This window comes from Rhinopithecus bieti, unplaced genomic scaffold, assembly GCF_001698545.2.
Source record: "Rhinopithecus bieti isolate Rb0 unplaced genomic scaffold, ASM169854v2 scaffold_12573, whole genome shotgun sequence".
NCBI classification, from domain to species: Eukaryota; Metazoa; Chordata; class Mammalia; order Primates; family Cercopithecidae; genus Rhinopithecus; species Rhinopithecus bieti.
This window is the reverse complement of record NW_016807321.1, coordinates 2157549-2178223: the sequence shown is the minus strand read 5'-3', so window position 1 is coordinate 2178223 and position 20675 is coordinate 2157549. Positions and strand designations below refer to the sequence as shown.

Here is a 20675-nt window from a genome sequence, read left to right as displayed (position 1 = left end):
TTCCCCGCCGGCCACACCGGCCGCCCTGCACTCGGCGAGGGGCGTGTGCGCGGGCCTGGCACCCGCGGGCCCCATGTTCACCGAGCTGAGGTCCAAGCTGAGCCCCCCGCGTGGCCGCGCCGGGGCCGTGCGCGCCGGCTTCGGGGAGCGCCGGGATGTGGACGGTGAGCGGGGCTGGACCCGGGCGCGGGGATTTCGCGGGCGAGGGTCTCACGGACCCAGAGGCACGGTTGGGGGCCGGGACCCGGCGGGCTTCGAGCGGCGGCGGCTGGGGGTATTCGGCGGATGTCTCGGCTCAACGGGGTCCCGTGGCCTTTGTCCTGCTTTGGGGGGCAGCCAGCCTCAGGCCTTGGGGGTCAGGGCGCCCTTGGCTTGGGGTGAGGGGGTGACAAGCCGAGGCGCCTGTGTTCAGGTTGGCACTACGCTCGGGTCACCTTTCCCTGCGCGCGGAGAAAACCCTCCGCAGCCTTTGCAGTGGGGCCGAGAGAGGGCCGAGGTCACATCCCGCCTCGGTGCCCCCGCCTCATTTCCTTCTGGAATCCTGACGTTGAGGCGGGAGGGACCGGACCGACAGACCGCGGGAAGGACGGAACTCCCTCCGGGAGTGCGGGCAGGAAATGGGCGGAGCCTGCTTGGCCTGGGCAGGTGCGGTGCGAGCGGAGGTGTCGGACTGGTTCCCCCGGCTGCCGCGCGCTTTTGCACCAGCCCCGCCGCTGCAGGCCCTGCAAAGCCCGGAGACCACGGTGCCTGTCCGCTGGAAGGCGCAGCCTTAGAATAAATCTTTTCCCACAGCAGTAGGGGCTACCTCGGGGCGGTGGCCCACTGACCACACCCTCTGCTGACCCTAGACCTCAAATTTGGAGTCACCAGGGGTCCTGTTCCTGAAAGTTGCAAGAATGGGGGAGGAAGGTGTTAAGTCTCTCAAGTCTTACAGGGGTGGGAGGACGGGGGAGTGGGATGTGGTTTTCCCCCGATACTCAGACCTCCTAGACACATACATCCTCAGCCCCTGCCCTGGGTGTGGAGTGGGTGGCTGAGTCTGGAGCCGGGAGGGTCTCTCACTCTAGGGTGGATGGGGTGAGGGCCATAGCATGGGAACCTCACCTACCCTGCTGAAGTCCTGGGTGCTGTAAAGACGGGCAGGCCTTCTGTCTCCCCACAGGCTCTGTTCACTTGCAGACACCATACAGAGCCTTCATTCATTCACTCATTCACAATGAATGTAGGGTGCCCCTATGTAACAGACCTGGATCAAGACACCTGCCTCCCCAGACTCAGGTCAGCAGTGCCCCCAGAGATGATGATAAAGCTCAGATGAGATGCTTTAATGCAGTTACTGCAGGAAGAGGGAGCACAGAGCATCACCTTGGGTCCCCAAGCAATGGCTGCACCCCACATACCTGTGCTGACCTGCCCATATCGAATGGGTACCCACCATTCATGTGGCCGGTGTTTTCCCAGGCCTGCAGGCCCTGTGGGAGGCAGCACAGCTGGAGAGCCCAGCGCATGTTTGTGGAGTGAGCCCTGCTTGTCGGTTGGCCCAGAGTTCAGGCTGTCAATGAGTCATAATCAGTGAGTGGGGCCCCAACGCCAGATAGGGCTGTATGAACTGGGTTTCTTCAATGGCGACGGGCAAGCAGCATCCTCAGCCCGGTTTCCCCAGCACAGACGACCTCCCCGGACTCAGGACCTGCCTTTCCTCAAAGCAGGCTGTGTGTGCACTTCCTGGTCTGGTGTGTGCAAGGCTTGTGGGCCAGCCCAAGGCAAGGGTGAGGTCAGGGCTGTCCCAGGACAGCTCCTCCTGCCATATCTTAGGTTCCCTTCCCTTGCGGGCACATCCTCTGATCTAAGCAGAATCCATCCTGCTCCCCAAAGTGAGGGCTGTAGACTTGCAAGAGGAAAGGTGTTTTCAGTTCGTCTCTTTTTGTGCTGGGTGAGGTCCTCAAAACGGGTCCTGCACACTTCCTTCTGCCTTTGGAGGCTTGGGAACCCCTCACTGGTGAAGTGATTTCCCACGCTAGTGTAGAGAAGATGGGGCAGGGAGCTAGCTCTCAAGTAGAGGAAGCCTCTGGTTCTGCCCTTGATTGCCCTGACCAGGCACCCACACACACAGCCACTGCCCACTTCAGCTTCTGCCAGACCCTCCTGGAGCACACGGTGTCAGCTGAGAGCATCCCCTGCCACTTGCCTGGGACACCTGGCACCAGCCTCACATGGCATGACTCCCGCAGCCAGAGGGCGGCCAGCAGCAGGCCAATCAAGCTCCTGCAGCAGCCCGGCACAGAGACCCCCCAGGTACCCACCCACTCCACCCACCTCCGTCCCTGCCCTCCCTCTCCACCACTCTCATTTTGCCTGCCACGCCCCTCCCCTGCAGGGCCGGCTGTACTCTGATCACTATGGCATGTACCACACAAGCCCCTCGCTGGGCGGCCTGACCCGGCCCGTGGTCCTGTGGAGTCAGCAGGACGTCTGCAAGTGGCTCAAGAAGCACTGTCCCCACAACTACCTCATCTACGTGGAGGCCTTCTCCCAGCATGCCATCACCGGTACAGTGGGGCTGAGGAATGGGCTGAGGGTGCTATGGGAATGGGGCTACCTGCCTCAGAGGATCTCCTCCCCACACTCAGCCTGCCTTTCTCTTGCTATTGTTTTCATCTGTCTAGTTTCTTCGGTGAATCCACCTTCCCTCTGCTCTTCGTCTCTGCAGAATCTGTCTTTTTTATCTCTTTGCCTTTCTTTCTGTGTCTCTTCCCATCTCTCTGTGCTGTCTTCATCTGGCTTTTCTCTGTTCCATCCCTGCCTTTTGCTCTTCATCCTTTCCCTCTGCCTCTCTCCCTCTAAGTTTCTTTATCTGTTTCGCTGATTCTCTTTCTCCCTCTGAGTCTCTCTGTACCCCGCTTCCTCTCTCTCTCCTCCCTCTTTCTCTTTTAGTCCCTGCCTGTGCCTTCACTCAGTTTGTTGTTTGTTTGTTTCTGAGAAGGAGTCTCGCTCTGTTGTCCAGGCTGAAGTGCAATGGCACGATCTCGGCTGACTGCAACCTCTGCCTCCCAGGTTCAAGTGATCCTCCTGCCTCAGCCTCCCGAGTAGCTGGGACTACAGGCACACACCACCAAGCCCAGCTAATTTTTATATTTTTAGTAGAAACGGGGTTTCCAGGCTGGTCTTGAACTTCTGACCACAAGTGATCTGCCCTCCTCAGCCTCCCAAAGTGCTGGGATTACAGGCGTGAGCCACGGCACCAGCCTTGCCTTGGCTCTTGATGCCTCTGTTGGCCTCAGCTCAGCCCGTCTTCCGTCTCCCCAGGCCGGGCACTGCTGCGGCTGAATGCAGAGAAGCTGCAGCGGATGGGGCTGGCCCAGGAGGCCCAGAGACAGGAGGTGCTGCAGCAGGTGCTCCGCCTGCAGGTGCGTGAGGAGGGGCGGAGCCTGCAGCTGCTCAGCCAAGGTCAGTGTGAGGTGCCAGAAAGGCCTGGGGGCTGATGGAGAAGCCCCTCTGAGTACGGGGTGGGATGACCTCAGGAGGGTGGCTGTGGGCCCCAATAAGGGCCCTAATGCAGATGATGCCGAAGACACCCCCCCCCATCCTCACCCTCTTCCACCCCACAGCTTCCTTTGGGAAAATGTCCTAGCTGCTGCTGAGGCTTGAACCCAGACCCCAGCACTGTGACGGGAGTCCACGGCTAGGGAGGAGGCAGAGCTGGCCCCGCAGCCCCTCTTGGACCCTGCAGGATGCCGGGGCGGCCAGGCTGGCCCAACGGACAGACAGGACCAGGATCACCACCTCCCGGCGCCTCTGGTTGGACATTCCAGGTCATGCCCTGGGGCTGGGTGGGTAGGGGCTGCTTGAGTGTGGCCCCACCTCCTGGGACCTGAGCCCAAGCCCTCCCCTGGTGCTGCTGGCAGCATGTGGGGCAGCTGCCTGGAGCCAGAGCCGGTTTGGATGTCCCCCCAGACTCCCAGGGAGTCTGTTTATTTACATTCCCCTCTCCACGTGATGTCCATCCCCCATCGCCTGCTGAGTCACCTGTCTGTCCACCCACTCAGCCCAGTTCTAGGCAGTTCCCCAGCACCTCCAGGTTGGCCCACACAGGTGCCATAAGTTGCCTTGGCTCCCTGTGGCTTGTGCCCATGCCCCTGCCAGAGCCCAGCAGACCCACCCATCATCTAGAGTAGTGGCCATCAGCACCTGCCCAGCGGCACCATGTCAGGCACTTTCATCATTATTTATATATCCTCACCACACCCTCTCTATTCATGAGAAGAAAGCTGAGAAAGGCCCAGATTGACCAAGCACCAGAGACAAAATGTGGCACAACAAGGACCTCAGCCCTGTCCAGGTGGCTCTGTGCCCAGGGCCCAGGCTCAGCAGTGCTCCCTGCCCTATCTTTGGGAAAATCGTGCTTTTACGGTCGTCCCCACTCCCACCCTCAAGAACAAGGGCCCTGTGCGTGGGCCTTCCCATTGCCACTTTCCCAAGAAGGCCTGTGAGGATTCGGGGAGAGGCCTCCCCAGGGCCGCTCCCCCTACACCCGCCCAGAGGCCCGAGCAACCCCTCTCTGGGTGGTTCGGGGCTGGTGCTGCCTGGCGGAAGGACAGTGAGGGCAGCCCTGGCCAACCCCGCCCTCTTGTGCCTCTGCCAGCTCCCGATCCTCTTGGGGCTTCTGAGAATCTCAGGGACAGATGAGGCTGAGCCCCCATTCCCTCTGTGTGCTCTGAGCCTCCAGACTCAAGGCTGGTCACTGCGGGTCCCAGGGAGAATTTGGACAACTGGCCTGGGCGCTCCCCTCCCCTAAGCCCCCACCAAGGGGAGACCCTCATCCCTGCCCCTGTGTGGCTGCCCAAGTATTCTGCCTCCTCCCACCATCAGCCCAAGATGCCCTTCCGCCTCTGCTCCCCTCCCTCCTCCTCTGTCTTGCCCTGGCCCACGCACGCCTGTCTCGTCTTCCTTGTTTTGCGCTCACTTTTTTATACTCTGACAAAAAAAAATAATAATCAGAAATAAAGCTGGTTCCCAAGTGCTGGCCATGCTGCGTCTGCGAGAGGGCGTCCGGGCAGCCGCGGCCACCAGGGGGCAGTGGCGTCGCGCCCCGGAGGGGCGTCCGGGCAACCCTAGCGCAGAGGCTGGAAACAGGGCTCAAGCCACGCCCGCGGGCGGCCCCCGGTGCTGGACACAACGCCCGGCACGCTGGAAGGGATAGCCCACACAGCTCGGGAGGGTCCTGCGGCTGCCGTGACAGAGGACCACCGAGGGGTGCTGAGAACAGCAGACACTCATTTTCTCACAGTTCTGGAGGCTGCAGTCCAAACTCCAGCTCTCCCGGGGCCTCCTGGGGAGACTCCTCACCTCTCCAGCTTCCAGTGGCTGCAGGGAGAACTCGGGCTCATGGGCATTACCTGTCTCCACCTCTGTAATCAGATCACGTCCTCTTCTGTCTCTCAAATCTACCTGTGTCTCCCTCTTATAAGGATGCTTGGATTTGGGGCCACCTGGGTAATACAGGATAATCTCCTCATCGCAAGATCTTTAATCACAACTGCAAATACCCTTTTCCCAATAAGATCCCATTCACACGTTCAGGGATAACACACAAACATCTGGCCTAGGCGCGGTGGCCCATGCCTGCAATACCAGCACTGTGGGAGACCAAGGCAGGAGTGTCGCTGGAGGCCAGGAGTTCAAGACCAGCCTGTGCGGCATAGCAAGACCCCATCTCTACAAAAAACTTTGGAAACTAGCCAGCCATGGTGGCGCATACCTGTAGTCCCAGCTACTTGGTAGGCTGAGGCAGGAGGATTCCTTGAGTTCAGGAGTTCAAGGCACACACAGTGAGCTCTGACCACACAACTGTACTCCAGCCTGGGCAACAGAGCAAGACCCTGTCTCAAACACACACAGATCACAGCACACACCCTGACACACACACACACACACACAGCAATCAGACACATAAGAACTCAGAGGTTGGCCAGGCGCGGTAGCTCACACCTGTAATCCCAGCACTTTGGGAGGCCGAGGCAGGTGGATCATGAGGTCAGGAGATCGAGACCATCCTGGCTAACATGGTGAAACCCTGTCTCTACTAAAAATACAAAAAATTAGCCGGGCGTGGTGGTGGGCGCCTGTAGTCCCAGCTACTCGGGAGGCTGAGGCAGGAGAATGGCGTGAACTTGGGAGGCGGAGCTTGCAGTGAGCTAAGATCATGCCACTGCACTCCAGCCTGGGCAACAGAGCGAGACTCTGTCTCAAAAAAAAAAAAGAAAAGAACTCAGAGGCCACCACACACAGACACTCATACACAGAGACGCAATGACACTGACACCAGCAAACACCAACAAACACAAACACGCGCATGGAGTTGGCCAGACACACAGACACAAACATATATAACAGCATGCCCCCATACAAAGATGTCATTACACAAATACACAAATGCTAGCATGCAGACACACAACGACCTCCTAACATGTAGAAACACATGGGACACAGCACATTCCTGGCGCACACAAACGCAGTGTGTTACACAACACCCTGGCATGCTGATGCTCACAGAAAACAGCCATCCCTCACCAGCACCCTGACACTGAGACATGCCACAGCCTGGACACATGGATGCTAAAATCCAGACGCATTGTCCCCAGGCACCCTGATGTCTAATCACCCAGATGCTAAAATACAGTCAGGCATTGCCCTCACCTAGCACAGGACACTGTCATATCCTGACATGGCAATATCCAAACAGGTCGCATGTATGGACACCCAGACTTACACAGGGAGAGCTGACGGCCTTGGATGCACCTAAGGGGACACACACTGACCTCTCAGGAAATCCTGCTGGTCCTGTCTCCAGGGTGGGAAAGGTCAACAAGGGAAGAACATGACGCTAGCCTTGCAGGGAATGCCCTCCCCTTTCTCCTCGGGTCACACAGGCTGGTGTGCGCTGGCCTCTTTCTGGCTCAGATTCCCGAGGGAAGGATGGACTGACTGCCTCTTCCGCAAGAGCCAATCTCACTGTGAGTGCTCTGTGCCAGCCTTGAGTGAAGCAGATCCCAGGCCCCTTTGAGGAAAGACAAAAATCTCACTGCCCAACCCCGCCCCAGCAGTGCCTCTGAGCTTGCCCCACAGGGGACAGGGAAAGGGGCCCACTGGGCCGGAAGGGCCCCAGTGAAGGAGGCACACCTGGTAGCTCCATTTCCTGACCAGCAACTTCCAGCCCACATCAATTTTAAGGAGTCCAGAATGTTTGTAGTATGCAGAAAGGGGCCTTACGAAACTTTTAAAAGTCTGTTTTAATTGTAAAAGTAATATGTGCACATGGTTTAAAAAAAAAATGCTGGCCGGGTGTGGTGACGCATGCCTGTAATCCCAGCACTTTGGGAGGCCGAGGTGGGTGGATCATGAGGTCAGGAGTTTGAGATCAGCCTGGGCAGGTTGGTGAAACCCCATCTCTACTAAAAATACAAAAAATCAGCTGGGCATGGTGGCACGTGCCTGTAATCCCAGCTACTCGGGAGGCTGAGGCAGGAGAATTGCTTGAACCCGGGAGGCAGAGGTTGCAGTGAGTGGAGATGAATCCACTACACTCCAGCCTGGGTGACAGAGCAAGACTCCATCTCAAAAAAAAAAAAAAAAAAAAGCTCTGTGGGCACCAGATGAAAACCCAGAGTCTCCCTGACTCTTCCCTCCTGAGGTCTGAGGCCTTCCCTGGGAGATGGGTGCTGTGAACAGGTAAGAATGGCCCTCCTAAGGCCGGGTGCAGTGGCTCACGCCTGTAATCCCAGCACTGTGGGAGGCCAAGGCGGGCAGATCACGAGGTCAGGAGATGGAGACCATCCTGGCTAACACGGTGAAACCCCGTCTCTACTAAAAATACAAAAAAATTAGTCAGGCGTGGAGGCGGGCACCTGTAATCCCAGCTACTCAGGAGGCTGAGGCAGAATGGCGTGAACCTGGGACGCGGAGCTTGCAGTGAGCTGAGATCATGCCACTGCACTCCAGCCTGGGATACAGAGTGAGACTCTGTCTTAAAAAAAAAAAAAAAAAAAAAAGGCCCTCCTAGCCAGAGGCGGTGGGTCACACCTGTAATGCCCACACTGTGGGAGGCTGAGGCAGGAAGATGGCTTGAGCCCAGGAGTTCAAGACCAGACTGGTCAACAGAGAAAGACCTCGTCTCTATGAATACTTTAAAACTTAGCCAGGTGAGGTGGCACACACTTGTATTTCCAGCTACTTGGGGGGCTGAGGTGGGAGGATTGCTTGAGCCCAGGTGGTAGATGCTGCAGTGAGCCAAGGTCACACCACTGCATTCCAGCCTGAATGACAGAGGGAGACTCTATCTTAAGAAGAAAAAAAGAAAGGAGAAGAAAGGAGAGAAAGGAGAGGAGGCGAAGGGAGGGGAGGGGGAGAGAGGGGAGGGGAGAAGAGAAAGAAAGAGAGGAAGGAAGGAAGGAGAAAGGGAAGGAAGGGAGGGAAGGAAGGGAAGGAAGGAAGGGAGGAAGAAGAAAGGAAGGGAGGGAGGGAAGAGAAGGAAGGAAGGGAAGGAAGGAGAAAAGACAGGAAGGGAGGAAGGGAAGGAAAGCAAGAGAAGGAAGGAAGGGAGGAAGGAAGGGAGGGAAGGAACAGAAGAGAAGGAAGGAAGGAAAGAAGAAGGGAGGAAGGGAAGAGAAGGGAGGGAAGGAAGAAGGAAGGAAGGAGAAAAGGAAGGGAGGGAAGGGAAGGAAGAGAAGGAAGAGAACGAAGAAAGAAAGGAAAGAAAAGAAGAAAGAAGAAAGAAAGAGAAAGGAAGAAAGAAAAGAAAAGAAAGACTCTCCTGGCGGAGATTCTTGTGGGTCCTGTGCTAGTCCGTGTGGGGCCTCCTCCGTCCTCTTTAGGAGAGCTACACCTTTCTCTGCCTCATTCATTCCCAAGTCCTGTGCTGTCAGTGCCCCGTCGCCTACAGACTACTCAGCCCACACGGGACCCCAGTGCCCCCTGCAGAAGCTCAGGCTATGGGGCAGAGGAGACCCTGGCACTGGTTCAGAACCACTGCCCCCAGAGCTGGGAAAGGTTGACCCAATGGTCAGTGACCCCAGTAAAGCCCCATGGCCTCAAGCCACCAGGCACCGCCAGGGGCCAGTCGCAAAAGTGGTCTCAGGGCCGGTTGGAAAGAGGCTGAATCCTGCCCTGCCAGTGCACGGCCCCCAGGGCCAGAGGTCAGGGTCTGCAGCCCAGAGACCACCCTCGCCGTGCGGGCCAGGATGCGGCGGAATCAGGTCGCCTCAATCCGTGCGCGCCGGACTCCGGGCAGTGCCCAGCGCCCCTATCGGGCCTCAGTTTACCCCACTGTCCAGAAAACGCCCCCCGCCCCAGGACCGCAGAACTGGCTACTCTGGACTGCGGGCCCGGCCGACGGGGGCGGAACCGCGGAGCGGGGGGACACAGGCCAGCGCCAGGCCCCCTCCCCGCCCCTCCCCGCCGCGGAGCGGCCGCGGGAATAACGCGAGAGTTCGCCCCCTCCCCCCCGCAGTAAAACTGTCAAAGGTGGGAGGGGCGGGAGCGCGCATGAGGTGCGCGTCCCTGGCCGCGCTCACCCGCGCGCCAGGCCTGGGCCGGGGTCCCGGGCCGAACGGCCTACGCGGCGGACCCGCTGCGCGGCGGAGCCCCCTCTCCCCGCCAGGGCTCTGTGTGCCCGCTGGGCTCGGGAGGGCCGAAGCCCCTTCTCATCCGGGGCGCCAGTCGCGTCTCTACCTCCCAGGCCGGCCCTGGCCTCAGGTCCCACTACTCTGAATTCTTCTCCCAGGCTTCAGAAAAATTGGGGCCACCGGGGTCGGACCCTGTCTCCTTTCAAAGTTGCAAAGTGAGGACTTCCAGAGAACTTTGTGCCCGGACACTGGCCTCCCCCTTGGCAATGGGCAGTGACTGTCCTGATCTCTGACCTCAGCTCTCTGGCCCTCCTGGACACAGCAGCCCCTTCCTATCCCCTCTAATCTAAGTTAATTAGAAGGGATCAGGAGGGGGCCACTTGCCCACCTGCTCACCCAACCCTCACCCTGCTTCCTTCTGTGGCTTTTCCACAGGGCTGAGCCCAGAGTCTCCTCTGCTCCCCAGCTCTCAGGATGGGGTTCCCAGCAGCACAGGCCCTCGGGGGGCCCAGCGTTGGGCAGCAGGGCATTCTCTCTGGCCAGCAGCCTGGGCCTTCACTGCTAGTGCTTCCACTACTTGTTTGGCTGAAGTGGTGGTGATGGGTCTGTAGGCAGGGGACTGAGAGGTTCCAGAGAGAGGTTGGGGGCGGGTCAGCCTGCGAAGCCAGGAGACAAGTCTGCGAAGAGGGTCAGGTAGGATAGCTCAGCCGGCACAGGGACAGGAGCCTGGTGCAGTGCTGGAGTGGGCCGGGGGTCCTCAGTGCCCACCTTGGCTGTTTTCCATCTGTGTCTGGAGAGAAGATTCAAAGGGTACCTGCCTGGGTAGGTTGGCATTGCATCAGGTCTGCATGGGAAGGTACCAGGGCCCCAGTAAGAAGCTGTGCCCCCACTGCTGGGCCCGGGCAGCTTGTGAGCCAGCAGCCATCATCGGAGACATAATTGTCCCCTGGAGAAATGTTGCCAGCCTCCTTCCTCCTGCACAAGGCACCTCTCCCGGGAACATACCCCTCCCAGCATCACCTCCACCATCATCTCCGCAGCTATGGGGCTGTGTGTTGGGAAGGGGATCTGGAAGCTGGTGAGGATCTCAGGACAGGACTAGATCCTTCCAAACTGATGACGCCTCCTGGGTTATCTGGGGAGACCTTGGCTGGCAGCCCCTCCCTTAAGTCAGAACCCCCCATCACTTGTTTTTCCCACGTGAGCAAAACCACAGGAGGGTAGGTACCTCTTCCCTGACCAGAGAGGACCTGCCAAGGGTGGGGCTCCAGGGCAGCCTCACCACGTGTTCTGCGTGGGGCCTGTCAGGCTTCACAGATTGTCTACTTGCTCTGCAGAGATGACGGATCCTTTCTGTGTTGGAGGCCGTCGGCTCCCGGGGTCCAGCAAGAGTGGTCCCGGGAAGGATGGCAGCCGAAAGGAGGTCCGACTTCCAATGCTGCATGACCCACCGAAGATGGGTAAGAGGAGTCAGGGCCAAAGTCAATTCTGGGCATGGTTCTGGGCAGCAAGGGGTAGGAGTGGGCCACCTCCCCGGGCATCCCGTCTCCAGGTACCCAGCTAGGCCCCTTGAGTTCCCAAGGACCTTACCAGGGGAGGGGTTGCCTTGGACATCGCCCAGGGCCCTGAGTTCTTGTCCTCAGCTGGCCACAGCCCCTGCCCCCGGTGCCCTGGTGTTGGGACAGTGGTGCTCACTGTGGGCCTGTGCAGCCCCTGGTGGTAGACAGTGCTACACAGCTTCTGAGCCTTGCTGTGTTGTGTGCTGCAGGGATGCCGGTGGTCCGTGGTGGACAGACGGTGCCCGGCCAAGCCCCTCTCTGCTTTGACCCAGGAAGTCCAGCCAGTGACAAGACAGAAGGGAAGAAAAAGGGGCGGCCAAAAGCTGAGAACCAGGCCCTCCGAGACATTCCTGTGAGCTCCCTCAGGGCCATGGTGGGGCTCATGCTGGGGTCTCCCTGTCCAGCCACTGCCCTGCCCTGATTTGTTCTCTGCACATCTGGTACCAACTCTGTGCCTCAAGGTGTGGGCACTGGCCTGGCAGGCTTCATATGATCTGGCTTTATATCTGGTGTGCTGGAAGATTCTGGGCTCCTAGAACAGGTCTTGTGCATGGCCCCTGCTGGGTGGCTTGAATTTCCACTGCAGTCTGGATGTTGAGGGGCTCATGTGGTGTGTGCACCCTGCAGGCCCAAGGAGGGCTCTGAGTCTGGGGCTCGGGCTGGCAGTGGCCCAGGTGGCTGCGGGTCAGCAGCACCACCTTTCCCCACACCTAGCTCTCCCTGATGAACGACTGGAAGGATGAGTTCAAGGCACACTCGAGGGTGAAGTGTCCAAACTCGGGGTGCTGGCTGGAGTTCCCCAGCATCTACGGGCTCAAGTACCATTACCAGCGGTGCCAAGGGGTAAGGGACTGTGGGTCAGGGAAGAGGAGGCCTTGGGGTGTGTCTGGGCAGAGGCCCTTGGGGCCCTGTCCCACACCCGCCCTCCCTGCCCAGGGTGCCATCTCAGATCGGCTCGCCTTCCCCTGCCCCTTCTGCGAGGCTGCGTTCACCTCTAAGACCCAGCTGGAGAAACACCGGATTTGGAACCACATGGACCGACCCTTGCCTGCCTCCAAGCCTGGGCCCATCAGCAGACCGGTCACCATCAGCCGGCCCGTTGGGGTCAGCAAGCCCATTGGAGTGAGCAAACCTGTCACTATCAGCAAACCCGTGGGCGTCAGCAAACCCATTGGCATCAGCAAGCCAGTCTCGGTTGGCAGACCCATGCCAGTCACCAAGGCCATGCCAGTCACTAGGCCCGTGCCAGTCACCAAACCTGTCACAGTCAGCAGGCCCATGCCAGTCACCAAGGCCATGCCGGTCACTAGGCCTGTGCCGGTCACCAAACCCATCACAGTCACCAAGTCCGTGCCGGTCACCAAACCTGTACCTGTCACCAAACCCATTACGGTCGCAAAGCTTGTGACCGTTACAAAACCCGTGCCGGTCACCAAGCCAGTGACAGTCAGCAGGCCCATTGTGGTCAGCAAGCCGGTGACAGTCAGCAGGCCCATTGCCATCAGCAGACACACACCGCCCTGCAAAATGGTGCTGCTGACCAAGTCGGAAAACAAAGCACCTCGTGCCGCAGGGAGGAACAGTGGTAAGAAAAGGTATGGGGGCTCGTTCCAGGTCAGGGTGCTCCTCGGCCATGGCCTGGGGGTAACGGGGCCCAGAGTTAGGCCCTCCTGGCCCTCACCTCACCTGCTCCTTGCAGGGCTGCGGATGGCCTGGACACCTGCCCAATTCCACCCAAGCAGGCCAGGCCAGAGAATGGGGAGCACGGCCCCTCCACCATGGGCCAGAGCTCGGCCTTCCCGCTGAGTGCAGACGCCAGCAGTGGCTCCTTGTCGCCAGGCAGCAGGCCGTCGGGGGGTGTGGAGGCACTGAGGGCTGCAGGCCCTGCGTCCCCGCCTGAGGAGGACCCCGAGCGCACGAAGCACAGTAAGATGAGAGCCCCTGGGGTGGCGGCCGGGGCAGGCTTGGCTCCTGGCGGTTATTTGACCAGAATCTTGGCCCCCGTTTTCTCTCCCCGAGTCAGGAAGGAAACAGAAAACACCCAAGAAGTTTACAGGGGAGCAGCCATCCATCTCAGGGACCTTTGGGCTCAAAGGTAAGACCCCAGCCCGGTGTGCACTTCCAGGGCTGGGGCTGTCCACTGAGTGGCAGCCCCTGAGCCCACCCCTGCCTCTCTCCACCCCATGTGTGCACACAGGCCTGGTCAAAGCTGAGGACAAGGCCCGAGTTCACCGCTCCAAGAAGCAGGAGGGACCAGGCCCGGAGGACGCCCGGAAGAAGGTGCCAGCCCCCATCACTGTCAGCAAGGAGGCGCCAGCCCCCATGGCCCACCCAGCTCCAGGTAGGGGTTGCCTGGCAGGGGCTCAGGGCAGCTCTAGACCGCGGGTAGATCCCACAGCACAGGGATGGGGGCTGAGTGTGGAGGCTGGATTCCGTGCCTGGTGTCCAGGCCACCCAGGGGCCCCCACAAGCCTTCGAGGCCCCTGCCTTCCCCACAGGTGGCCCTGAAGAGCAGTGGCAGAGGGCCATCCACGAGCGCGGGGAAGCCGTCTGCCCCACCTGCGGCGTGGTCACCCGGAAGACGCTTGTGGGGCTCAAGAAGCACATGGAGGTGTGTCAGAAGGTAAGGCAGCTCCGGAAGGCGCTGGGAGGGAGGCGCCCCGGCCCCAGGCAGGCTCCTCACACGTGCGCCATCTGCAGCTTCAGGATGCACTCAAGTGCCAGCACTGCCGGAAGCAGTTCAAGTCCAAAGCTGGCCTCAACTACCACACCATGGCCGAGCACAGTGCCAAGGTACCGTCGGGCCCGCAGCAGCTGTCCAGCGTGACCTCTGACCTCACACCCCACCTTCACCACAGCTCCCCCAGTTTCTAGCCTCGGACAACGGTGGCCCAACACCTGGGTGGGGCGGGGCCAGGGCAGGGACCCGTGGTGGTGGTGGTGGGTCACCGACGTTCACCCTGTCCCCAGCCCTCTGACACCGAGGCCTCTGAGGGGGGTGAGCAGGAGGAGCGCGAGCGGCTGCGCAAGGTGCTGAAGCAGATGGGACGGCTGCGCTGCCCCCAGGAGGTCAGTGGGGGGCCACGGCAGTGTGGGGTGGGGGGTCTTGCTGGCCACTCACCCACCCTCTGGCCTGACCCCCAGGGTTGCGGGGCTGCCTTCTCCAGCCTCATGGGCTACCAGTACCACCAGCGGCGCTGCGGGAAGCCGCCCTGTGAGGTGGACAGCCCCTCCTTCCCCTGCACCCACTGTGGCAAGACATACCGATCCAAGGCCGGCCACGACTACCACGTGCGCTCGGAGCACACGGCCCCTGTGAGTGGCTCTCCGTTCTGTGGCATCCGTTCCGTGGCACCATGCTTGCTCCTGTGTGCCGTGTGTGTTCTGTGTGCCTCGGGTCCCAACTGTATTTGTCCATGTGCTGCCTAATGCGTGCGTTTCCCACCCCTCTCTGTAAGAGACACGTGTCCTGGTGGGCAGGAGAGTGAAACCTCCCTGTTCCCTTGGGTTGCCTGCGTCAGCCGCGTCCCCAGCACACTGCGAGGCCTGTGGGTCCACCGGCCTTGGGGTGGCCTCACTGCGTGCCAACCTGCCTCTTGCTCCTGCGGCTCACTCTAGCCTCCATGCCTTCCTGCCCTCCAGCCCCCTGAGGAGCCCACAGACAAGTCCCCCGAGGCTGAGGACCTGCTGGGTGTGGAGCGGACGCCAAGCGGGCGTGTCCGCCGCACGTCGGCCCAGGTGGCGGTGTTCCACCTGCAGGAGATAGCAGAGGACGAGCTGGCCCGCGACTGGACCAAGCGGCGCATGAAGGATGACCTCGTGCCCGAGACCGCACGGGTGAGCTGCCCACCCGGTACTGTGGACAGCGCTGTGGCCTCTGGGCGGGACATGCCTTGGCCTGAGCCTTGGGACAGCCGCCCGTGACCTGGGCCACCCGTTGCCCCCGCCATCTGTGGCGAGTGTTGCCAGCTGCCAAGGCGAGTGTTCTTAGAGCAGCTGGGGTGTCTCCTGGCCTCGGGCTCACCCTGGTGCTGTCGAATTCACAGCTCAACTACACTCGGCCAGGGCTCCCCACGCTGAACCCCCAGCTGCTAGAGGCGTGGAAGAACGAAGTGAAGGAGAAAGGCCATGTCAACTGTCCCAATGATGTGAGCAGAGGCAGCCGGGTGGGGGCGTGGGGACCCACACAGGGACAGAGCCCAGGTGTGGCCCTCAGAGCAGAGTGGAGGTGGAGAGCTTTCAGGAGGTGCCCAGCCCACCCCAGGCCTTGCATGCCCAGCCTGCCCAATTCCCAGGACTCACACCCCCTCACTTGCCCCAAAGAGGCCTCAGAGATCCCCTGGGGTAGGGCAGGGGTGTATCTTGGTGTGGGGTGCCCACCAGAGTCCCTCGCCCACGGCTGCCTCCCCTGCAGTGCTGTGAAGCCATCTACTCCAGTGTGTCCGGACTCAAGGCTCATCTTGCCAGCTGCAGCAAGGTCAGTTCTGGGGCCTGCCCCATGGCCAAGTGCTGCACTCAGAGATCCCAGCTTACCCCACCTGGGCCTCCCACACAACAGTGTGGGACCCTGCCCTGCTCCCCACTTTTTCTATGGGGCCTCCTCTTCCACGAGCCCAGAGACTGGCTGGCGGCTGATGGCCAGCCTAGGACACCTCCCTCAACCCTAACCCCAGCCAGAAGCCAATGAGTCCTAGTCCTGTCCTTGGAGCTCTGCGTCCATGTAGGCATGAGTGGGCACCCCGACCCAGGCAGATGGCACACTGGCTTAGAATAAGGGATGCTTGGCAAAGGTCTGCAACTCTTCCCCTGGGCACCTGCCTCTCCCTACCCTTCCTCTCCCCACCACCCCTGCAGCCCCGGCAACCCAGTGATCCCCAGCACTGTCTGGCACAGAAGCCACAGCTTTCCTTGGCCACCCCTGACTTTGACCCTTTAGCCACGAGTAAGGGCTTAGGACAGATCTGGGTCCTCCAAGGGCTGAGGCACTGGCCTGCCTGTGCATTGCAGGGGGCCCACCTGGCGGGGAAGTACCGCTGCCTGCTGTGCCCGAAGGAGTTCAGCTCTGAGAGTGGCGTCAAATACCACATCCTCAAGACCCACGCAGAGGTGCAAGGGCCATCACCAGGGCCTGTGGCTGGGGGCTAGCCCAGGAGGGGACGGGGCTGGGGTTGGGCACCCCTTGTGGGTGGAGAGATCAGTGGCCTGCATGGAGTGTGCCTGGGAGAGCGGCCAATGTGGAGAAATCTGGTCGTTTCTCCTCAAAGTCGGGTCTGGCTTCCCTGGGAGAACTAGGAGGCTTGCACCCTGAGCTGGAGTTGCCCTGAGGGTGTCCGCCTGTCCAGCCCCCAGCAGCCTTGCTGCAGGTGCTTGCCTGGTCCTGAAGGCTGACAGGTCTTCAGCTCTCAGGCTACACCTGGCTCAGTACTCAGCGTCCAGTCTCAGGTCTTCATCAGCGCTTTTCTCTCCCCAGAACTGGTTCCGAACATCAGCAGACCCACCTCCTAAACACAGGAGCCAGGACTCATTGGTGCCCAAGAAGGAAAAGAAAAAAAATCTGGCAGGTGGGAAGAAGCGGGGCCGAAAGCCCAAGGAGCGGCCCCCAGAGGAGCCTGTGGCCAAGCTGCCCCTACGCCGGGACGACTGGCCTCTCGGATGCAGAGACAAGGGGGCCCGGGGCTCCGCTGGCCGGAAGGTGGGAGCCAGCAAGGCGCCTGAAAAGTGAGCTTGGTGGGTGGGGCCTGGCCCCCGTGCAGCTGCCACACCGCCCTCTGTTCAAGGCAGGGCTAGCTCCGGGACCTCTGTCCTCCAGTTCTCCATCCCCCACCCCCCACTTCTTCATCCGTCCAGTGGGGGCAGCCAGCCACTCTCCCTTCCCTGAAGGTGGGCCTTCCCCTGTTAAGGCTGCCACAGGGCACACCTGGGTTGGGGCTCCCCACGGTGTGTCCAGCAGAAGTGCAATAGCCGGGAGGGTTGCCCCTCCCCATGGGAATGTGTCTGGGGTCTTGGTGCCACAGGGGCTGCCGTGCAGAGCAGGCAGATAGCCTTTGGCCCCCTGGCTCTGCTTCCTCAGGCCCTGCCGGGTCCCCACCCTGGCTCCCCCAAGGCTCAGGCATCCCTGGTGACCTGTGGTTCTGGGCTGGTGAGGGCATCTGAGCGACTGGCAGCTGGCAGCCACCATCCTGGCCTCACCTCCACCCAACACTGGAACTCCAGCACCCCCAGCTACCTCCCAGGACAGACCCCCGTCTGACCACTGCCATGCTGACCCGATAGGCTCCTGCCTGCCCTTGGCCACCCACTTGGTCCCCCTGCTTCTGTTTTCTACCTCTCCAGGCCTGCCCCCTACCCTACCCCTGCCGCTCCTCTGTCAGTGTGATCCCTGCTATGCTCAGGCCCTGCCCCACAGGCCTGTCTGTGCTCCCAGCTTAGGGTAAAGGAATGTTTTGTTTCTTGCACCTACAGGGCAGCAGGAGCTTGATGCCCTTCAACACAGCTGCCAGCCCTGGGGGTGTGGGGCCCCTGGAGTATGCTCTCCCTCCAGTGTTCAGCCTTCTGGCACTGCAGGCCTAGGTTGGAGCAGCCTCATGGAGTAGGGATGGACTAGTTTGGGCCTTGGGGTCTTCCTGGGGCCCACAGGCATGTGGGGCAGGAAGCTGGGCAGAGCTGGCCTGGCTCTGAGTGGCCACTGGGGAAAAGGCAGCCTTCTGTCTGCCAATCTGGGTAGGCCCAGTGGCCGAGCTCTCATGGGAGCCCCCTCCCCACCTTTTTTTTTAACCGGCCCCCATTGTTTCTGGTCGTGTGGTCTGATATGGGAACTGAAGGCCAGCCAGGGGAGGGGTTGGCCAAAGTCACAGCAGGTTGATGGCAGCCCCAGAGCTGTCTTTGCCCCCTTTGTGGCCCGGAGGACGGCTGGGTCTACAGGTTGGGCAGGGGTCAGGCAGGGAGTCCAGGTGCCTGGAAGAGGTGGCCACAGCCTGTGGCTGCCTCCCTGGGGTCCTGCCTTCCAACCACAGCATTGCAGGGAGGATGAGGCTCAGAGGGGGTAGGTTTGGAGGGAGGCCATTTTCCAGGGTGGGTGGGAGTGGGCTGAGGGCTCATCCCCACTGACCCTGGACGATGTGAATTTTGATGTTTGCCCGTGTGCGTGTGTCTCCTGGGTGTAGTGGATGCCAGTCTTGTTGCTGTGACAAGTAACAACCTTTTTTTTAAATTGTTTTTTATACAAAAACTCACAATCTGACATTTGGTGCTAAGGGTTTCCTGGTGCAGATGGTGGGCCTGGGGGTTGGGCTGGGCCAGGGCGTGGGTCTCTGGGGTTTGGGTCCCTTGCTGCTCAGGGAGGCAGTACTGACTGGGCACTGCCTCTGCCCCCAGCACCCACCCTCACCCATCCCCCAGGGAGAAGGGCCCCACTGGGCTCGGCCTGCAGTAGTAGGAAGACAAGTTCCAGGAGCACTTTGGGGACTGGGGTTGCAGTACACTTCCTGTCTCTGGCTTTATCCTTGGGCCAGAAGGCTCTGACCCTCAGCAGCCCTTGCCACATGTGCTAGGGAGGGGGTGTGGAGACCTGGACTCCCCCACCGATGCACACCTCGGCCTGATGAGAGAATGGAGGCTTGGGCAGAGACGTGACCCAGCGTCAGAGAGTCGGGGGAGGCTTTCCTTCCTGTGTCCCAGAGCTTCACCGGTGCAGCCAGCCGGGGGGGCGGGGCGCTGGAGGTGGAGGGTGGGGTCTGACAACTTCTGCTGGGGCAGCCTCGGGAGGGGAGGGGAGCAGGCACTGGGCAGGGGCCTAAGTGCACTTTGTCCTTGCCACCAATGGCGGGAGGAGGGTGGACCTGAACACCTCTAGCAGAGTGTTGCGCGCCTGCCCCAGCCTCTCAGGAACTTGGCCCTTGGGGAGGAGAGAGGGGGGTCTGGTTTTTGCTGGGGGTGAGTTTCCGGGACACTCCCAAAGCCCACAGATAATCCCTGGTGTGGGAAGAGGAGTCCTGGATACCTTGATGTTTAGCACTTTAACCCCCTTTGTCTTTAAGGTAGGCGTGGGGGCTACTGTCAGAAGTGGCTGTTGGGTCGGACCCCTCCTTTCTGCCCTCCCTCTCCCACATGCTGGTCTGCAGAGCCCTCCTCCCAAGGGGTAGGGCCCTGGGTGGAGCTCAGCAGGGTCTGCCCACTCCCTATGCTGGCCCACATAGGCTTCCAGGAGCCCTCAGTGAGAGGGACCAGCATAGCAGACCCCTAGAGTGTGGTGGGCGTCGGCCCTGCCCGGGACGCAGTCGGTGCCCTTTCCGCAGCTCTACCTCTGGCTCAGCGCACGCCCCCTGCCCTGAGAACAGGAAAGGGCCCGGAAGGGCTGACTCACCGGGCCGACACTCACGAAAATGGGATGCACTTTATTTGCTGGTGCAAAGGCAAGAGAGGGTGCCTCCTGTGTGACCGTTGACCCTCCTGCCTGGTGGCGCTGAAGGGAAGGAGCCAGTGAGGCTGACCCCGGGAGGGGCCGTCCCCGTGTGCCCTGTTTGGCGGGCCCCAGGCGGCTCCCCCAGGCCCGGGTCTGGGGCCCCAGGTTCTCCCCTGCCTGGCGGCCGCGCGTCTTGTGCTTTGGGTTTCTTGGTTTGGGTTTTTTAATGCCAGTTCTCAGTACATAAGTGCATTTTGAAAGAGGTTCCAGCTATCACTTGTAACCATATATATATACATATATATTCTATCTACAAAGTGTTTATTTGCGAGATGTTTCGACGGTGAGTTCGGGCCCCGCCCGCCTTGTGACCATCTGTCCCCGGTCTTCGTCCCCGCCCCGCGCCCTGGTCCCGAGTGGCGTGGGGACGGGCCATCACTGTATGTATTAAAATGACTGTATCAAATAAATGTTTATCGATTTTTTTCCAGGGTTTTTGTGCGACTGAGTTTGTGGTGAAACGCAGGGGGCGGGGCCCTCCGGGCACGTGGTGGCGGCGGTAGAACTACGGGTCCCGCGTGCCCTCCGCGCGGCCTTGTGGGGCTCGTAGTCCGCGACGCGCGGCCTTGTGGGGCTCGTAGTCCGCGACGCGCGGCCTTGTGGGGCTCGTAGTCCGCGGTGGGCGGGAGAGGGAACCACCAGCTCCCGGCGGCCCACGCGCGCCGCCTGGCCCAGCCCGGCCCGCGGAGAGGCCTCCGAGGGCAATGGCTGCGCCCCCGGCCCGCGCGGACGCCGATCCCTCGCCCACGTCGCCACCTACGGCCCGAGACCCGCCAGGCCGGCAGGCTGAGAAAAGCGAGACCGCGTGCGAGGAGCGGTAGGCGTGGGCGCCGCCTCCATTTCACTGGCGAACGGGAAACGGGCTGCAGCTCTGGCCGAGGTGGGAGGGTGGTCAGTCCTCGTCGCCAGCCCAACTCCCCCACTCCCGGAGGCCAGGCGGCGGCGCCCCGGTCTCCCACGTGCCGGGCGGAACTCTGCGGGCTTGAAGCGGCCGGGAGGACGGACCTGGCCCAAGACAGCAGGCTTCTCGGAGCC

The 20675-nt window shown here is 60.9% G+C and overlaps 2 protein-coding genes across 3 annotated transcripts; both read left to right on the top strand.

Annotated features, from left to right (window-relative positions):
- Positions 1-6: 6 nt before the first annotated feature.
- SAMD10 (sterile alpha motif domain containing 10) lies at positions 7-5021 on the top strand. Its single transcript, XM_017881296.1, has 5 exons — positions 7-164; positions 2114-2295; positions 2378-2549; positions 3307-3447; positions 3609-5021. The coding sequence occupies exons 1-5, from the start codon at positions 74-76 to the stop codon at positions 3629-3631; spliced, it is 609 nt and encodes a 202-aa protein (XP_017736785.1). The 5' UTR covers positions 7-73; the 3' UTR covers positions 3632-5021.
- A 5914-nt stretch (positions 5022-10935) lies between these two features.
- On the top strand, positions 10936-20073 carry ZNF512B (zinc finger protein 512B). 2 transcript variants are annotated; one of them, XM_017881293.1, is made up of 16 exons: positions 10937-11080; positions 11389-11531; positions 11894-12022; positions 12116-12774; positions 12879-13105; positions 13203-13274; positions 13377-13520; positions 13678-13802; positions 13880-13972; positions 14150-14248; positions 14324-14494; positions 14822-15016; positions 15226-15327; positions 15594-15656; positions 16187-16285; positions 16650-20073. In XM_017881293.1, exons 1-16 carry the CDS (start codon positions 10960-10962, stop codon positions 16899-16901), a joined length of 2694 nt encoding a protein of 897 aa, XP_017736782.1. In that variant the 5' UTR covers positions 10937-10959; the 3' UTR covers positions 16902-20073. The 2 variants fall into 2 exon arrangements, with proteins under 2 accessions (XP_017736781.1, XP_017736782.1); XM_017881292.1 differs by having other exon boundaries at positions 10936-11080; positions 15226-15656.
- The last annotated feature ends 602 nt before the right edge of the window (positions 20074-20675 follow it).